Source organism: Xenopus tropicalis, chromosome 1 (genome assembly GCF_000004195.4).
Source record: "Xenopus tropicalis strain Nigerian chromosome 1, UCB_Xtro_10.0, whole genome shotgun sequence".
In the NCBI taxonomy this organism is placed as follows: domain Eukaryota; kingdom Metazoa; phylum Chordata; class Amphibia; order Anura; family Pipidae; genus Xenopus; species Xenopus tropicalis.
In genome coordinates this window covers 211353698-211358563 of record NC_030677.2, presented here as the reverse complement: position 1 = coordinate 211358563, position 4866 = coordinate 211353698, and the positions used below count along the sequence as shown (strand labels likewise).

At 46.0% G+C, this 4866-nt stretch overlaps 1 protein-coding gene and 1 long non-coding RNA gene across 5 annotated transcripts; one reads left to right on the top strand and one right to left on the bottom strand.

Moving 5' to 3' along the window:
* Nucleotides 1-382: 382 nt before the first annotated feature.
* LOC116408223 (serine/threonine-protein kinase mig-15-like) lies at nucleotides 383-2030 on the top strand. Of its 2 annotated transcripts, XM_031894951.1 has the most exons (6): nucleotides 383-542; nucleotides 632-757; nucleotides 884-994; nucleotides 1112-1202; nucleotides 1362-1489; nucleotides 1737-2030. In XM_031894951.1, the coding sequence occupies exons 2-6, from the start codon at nucleotides 692-694 to the stop codon at nucleotides 1842-1844; spliced, it is 504 nt and encodes a 167-aa protein (XP_031750811.1). In that variant the 5' UTR covers nucleotides 383-542; nucleotides 632-691; the 3' UTR covers nucleotides 1845-2030. The 2 variants fall into 2 exon arrangements, with proteins under 2 accessions (XP_031750811.1, XP_031750812.1); XM_031894952.1 differs by having other exon boundaries at nucleotides 383-757.
* A 502-nt stretch (nucleotides 2031-2532) lies between these two features.
* Nucleotides 2533-4663, bottom strand: LOC116408224. 3 transcript variants are annotated; one of them, XR_004220808.1, is made up of 5 exons: nucleotides 4242-4662; nucleotides 4000-4112; nucleotides 3705-3812; nucleotides 3156-3253; nucleotides 2633-2853 (listed from the first exon to the last, which is right to left on the bottom strand). It is a non-coding gene; the product is annotated as an uncharacterized LOC116408224 (long non-coding RNA). The 3 variants fall into 3 exon arrangements; XR_004220807.1 differs by lacking the exon at nucleotides 2633-2853 and adding an exon at nucleotides 2533-2596 and having other exon boundaries at nucleotides 4000-4663; XR_004220806.1 differs by having other exon boundaries at nucleotides 4000-4663.
* Nucleotides 4664-4866: the final 203 nt, after the last annotated feature.

Sequence of the window (4866 nt, the reverse complement as noted above, 5' to 3'; positions counted from 1 at the left end):
ATTAACCAGATTGTAAACTCTGTGGGCCTTCTACTGCTATTTCCATCTATTTATTCTCTTCTGTGGTGTCGGCACTTACATCTGCCATCTGCTGAGGTGCTACAAGATCTAGGTGCCTTTGTGGCACTGCCACACACAGGTAAGGCTGAGACCCCAGGCCCCCCCCCCCATGGCTACAGAGCAAAGTTCGCTCCATCATACAGGTGTCACATGAAGGGGGCACAGCGGCACTGGCACACGTCGATTTTGCCGCCATTTTCCCCCCTCCGGTTCTGTCTGTGCCGATCCCCTGGCGGTGCCATTGCCTTACTCGGTTTTGTATAATGTTCTTTTAACCTTATAAGATTTTTCTATTTATTTTAGGGGAAGATGACACCCAAGACCTTGTCCCAGCTCTATAAGGTGTTGATCTAAGAGGGACCAGTCACTGTAATCTTATATACTGAACTAGTGAGAAGTGCCAACAAACCTTTGTGTCTGTGTTACAGGGTCACCACCATAGGAAAGGCGACGTGGCGGTGAAAGTGGTCAACATCACGCGGGTAACGTATCTTTATAGTTCTGCTCTCCCTCTCCTTCCCTTGTGTGGGGCCCTGTGGGAGCTGAACTCTTTTCTCTTATTCTCCCTCAGGACGAAGAGTCCGTTAGGAGAGAACTCCACTTCCTCCAGACTTTCACCGCCCATAAGAACATGGCCTCCTACTATGGCGCCTATTACAGAGCCCCGCCCACAGATAGGTCGTGCGAGCTGCTTGAGGTAAGAACTTCTCTTGCTGTACAGCAGTAAGCCTTCAGGTACCATGGAGATCCCCAAGGGGATAGGATATGGTTTCCCCGTGACACTTTGGCTGAATGAACCCTAAACCTTTCCTTTCTATTGCAGATAGTCCTGCAGTACTGTGGGGGTGGCTCCTTGCAGAACCTCATAGAGACCACCGAGGGCCGATCCTTACCCGAGACCTGGATCGGCTACATCTGCAAGGAGACGCTGAAGGTAAGCCTGGCTTAACCCGCTCTGAGCTCGGCTAGGATCCGGCTCTACTGTTATTGGCTAAATCTCTCCCTCTGGTTGGTTCTGTTCTCATGATCCATTCCTTCTCCATCTCCCCAGGGCCTCAACCATCTGCACAAGAGTCGGGTCATACACAGAGACATTAAAAGCTTGAACATCATGCTGACCGACCAGGCCAAAGTAAAACTGAGTAAGTGACAGATGCGCAATGATGGGTGGGCTTCTGACTATGGGCCGAGAGGGGTTCCTAGTTCTCTTCCTTCATAGAAACGAATCCCCCATAGTGGTTTTTATTTTATCCTATTGGGAAATGGAAATTGCCCTTCATGTGGGGAATCTGTCGTTTCAGTTGATTTCGGTCTCTGTTTCCAACTGGACCCGACGGCCGGCAAGTGCAGCGAGTGCGATGGAACGCCGCATTGGATGGCGCCCGAGGCCATAAGCATCCGGCGGAGCCCGGTGGCATATGACACCAAAGTGAGTCTTTTCTGAGCTTTATATATTGCCATTGGGGCAGCACGGCTGGGCGCTGCCATTACTCAGGGGCATTATAGGGAGGGAATAAGTGCTAAACTGCCTGGGCCGTATTTTATGTCCAATGTAAATTGGTTCTGTATGTTTCATACTGCCCAGTGGGGATAAATGAGTACTGGTTAGTTCCACTCCCTGAGGCACATGTAGTAGAATTGTCCTGTAACGCTGCTCCCATTGGTTTGTTTTGCAGAGCGACATCTGGTCACTGGGCATAACCGCCGTAGAAATGTTCTCTGTAGAAATGTCTCTTCTCCCATTCAGCCAGCATAATAATCAAAGTTCTGGAGAGCTTCATTGACGGAGTCTGCTATAGGCTCCGTTTGCCCGTAAGTAGGTAGAACAAGGTTTGAATCATAGCTTCGCACATTGGGGAGGAATGGCGGCCTCACTTGTTTATTCAAGAGGTGTTCCCAGTTTATTTTCTATGATACGGGAGATGGAGTAAATGAATAGAACAGAAGGGATTGTTATTATTATTATTATTCAGAGTACGCACGCTTACAATCCATGCTATGGCATAAAATCCCACACCCATAGGAACAGCCATTGCCAATACCCCATCTGACACAGGATATTGGGAAAAAAAATGGAGAACTTTACAAGTAATATAGAAGAATCTAGGGTCTAGCCCAATGGGTTATGTATAGAATATAAATAATGGGTCATTCTATGGGGATGAGTTTAAATAACAATCAAAGGGACATTATCCTGAGCAACTGAGCATTTGGTAAAGCCATCCCAAGAGATCCCTCCTACAATGTGATTACTCAGTAAAGTCAGGGAAGCTTTCTCCCTTGTGTTACAATGATTTCACTTGTGCTCTTACATAGAAACCTACAGAGAATTTGGGGGGCTCGGGAGCCAATTGAAATCTATTGGGGCCATCTAGTTCCCTGATACTCTCACTAGACACTAATAACTTTGGATTGATCCATATCCCCTCATTATTATGGCACAATAGGGCTAATATAGAATTATAAACTTGCACAGAATAAAGGCTGGCTCTTCACTTCTTCAGCCCAAACGATGTTCAGGGAATTTAACCAAAAGCTGCAGAAAGAATCAAATAAATGTCACTCAAACAGCACAATGTGGGAAGGGAATCAGTGTTCATTAAACAATACTATTCCCCAGTGAGACTTCATTACAAATCAACTCTCTCTATGGGCACACCCCAGTCCGACGCTGAGGCCGTCACGTGATAATAGCAATATTTCAACTTACTCCTTATACTGTGGAGGTAAAATGGAGTTAAAATGAATTGCTTCATTTTCAGGTTCCGCACATTCAGTTCTAATTGCGGACTCCTTGAAATAGAAATCATAATATCAGTCATCAATTTAGGGGAAAATGTGGATAAAAAGGATAAATTGTTCTGCCGGAATAACACGCGCACTGCCCCGGATATCTACCCCACTGACCCAATATAAGGCATGAAATAAAAGCAATGGCAATGGGAAGCAGAGCAGTAGGAGCAAGTTGGAAACTACAAGACATGGGGTATAATAACTACAAACAGGGGCATAACATTGGGGTTACAATGGAAGGAATCTCTTCTATTTCAGCCATTGGCTTTGTTAGAATGATGGTATCAATGCACGGTACTTACAGCAGGGGGATCATCAGAAAGCCTCTCAATAACAGCAGGAGGCGCATTTTCATCTTCCTCATTGGCATTTGAGGGAATCCCCTCGCTTTCAGTTGCGTCTGCAAAATTCAAACAAAATGATGTGACTGCCCGGAATTGTGGGTGTCCCCAGCGATGGGATAGGCCTGTAGGCAGGCGCGTGTGTGTATATTATACTGATATCATTATAGTCTGGCACTGGAGAGAAATGGTAGAGTTTGGGCAAAAATCCCCCATGTCCCAATCAGAAGCAGCTTATTAATTCCATACCCTCTATCCACCCAGATTGCCCCAACCAGGAAAGGCCACTGACTTGCCCCAATACATGTATAGTACTGTATGTTACACATACATATGTATAGCATCACCAGGCAACTACCCATGCTGGGGATCTCCCTATACCCAGGGCAGCAAGCACAGCTCAGTGTTTAAAGTCCATTTAATGGCATCTCCCCTTTCTAAAATAGGAATAGCGGCCGATATTAATTGGATGTGTACAAAGAATAAAATCTTGTTTCTAAGATACTGTACCTTGATTAATCTCGATTTCTATCTCCTTTTGGGACAGTTCTGCTATTTCAAGCTTCACTGGAGAGATGTCTTTCTCTCTTGACCAAGCAATATATTGCTTCCTGAGCCCTATAGAATAATAACAGCCATATTACAGGAAGCATTGGCAGTTACAATAAGGGAAAGACTGTTGGTGGGACACTGGCAGGATCCAGAAATCAGGCGCCGGTGCCAGGACAAGTGATCTAGACATTAGCTGGGGGCAGAGGATCAGATTGGAATGATAAGGGCTGAGGGGGGAAGGTTCTGTACTTACACTAGAAGGACTACCAGGAGCGATCTCAACCACGTCTACAATTGTCTTCTCCCTTTCCTCTCCTTCTCTCGGAGGCATAACAATCTCACTGGGAGTTGCATGTGTGGGAGAGGCTGCAAAAGGCAAATGACATTGCATGAGCGCCATGTTTGTTCTCCTGGAAAATGAGCCTTTGGCAGAGACCCTGTAAGCGCTTCCGCGCATGACAGAACCAGGCCCAAAAGGAGGATTAGATACGGTACCGGCAATCTTCTCTGATTCCTTGGTCTTTCTCTTTTTACATATCCGAGCCAGTGGGTTTGGTCTTTTCACGGGTGTAGCATTCACATGGCTACTCTCATCCTATAAGCCTCAAACATGGGGAGAACATGAAGCATTTTGGGGAGAAACAGGTTTGATTTGGTGCAGAGTGAAGGGCACATTAATGAGTGGAACAGGTGCAAGAGCTGGGACATTTATTGGAGAAATAAAGGAGAGAAGTACATTTCAAGAGCTAAAGAACGAGCCCCAAAGCCAGTAAAATAAAAGAGAAAGATGGCTGGAGGCACCAATAAAATATGGAGACAAAAGCACAAAGCTCCCACAGCAGACTCACCGTGCCATTATTGATTGTTGGATCAGTACGTTGAATCTGCAATTGAGAAAAGGGAAAGTTAAAATGTTTGTGAGGGGGGAGAATATACAGAGAAACTATAGGGGCCATTACATACTGGAAGGCATAGAGCAAAAATCAGAGCGAGGCACCATTTTGTGCACTTTGCACCGTGCCTTTAAGCCTAAATGAGTTGCTGCCAGTCTCTGCGCCCCCTATTGCAGGCGGTAAGGACAGGGCTGGTCGCACCCCAAGGCACAAACAGATGGTTTATT

Excerpts from the sequence above, each read along its gene's own strand:
- LOC116408223 (XM_031894951.1), top strand. The coding sequence starts at position 692 with ATGGCCTCCTACTATGGCGCCTATTACAGAGCCCCGCCCACAGATAGG. Across the intron at positions 758-883 it reads GGTCGTGCGAGCTGCTTGAG|ATAGTCCTGCAGTACTGTGG; the intron begins GTAAGAACTTCT and ends TTTCTATTGCAG. Across the intron at positions 1,490-1,736 it reads CGGTGGCATATGACACCAAA|AGCGACATCTGGTCACTGGG; the intron begins GTGAGTCTTTTC and ends TTTGTTTTGCAG.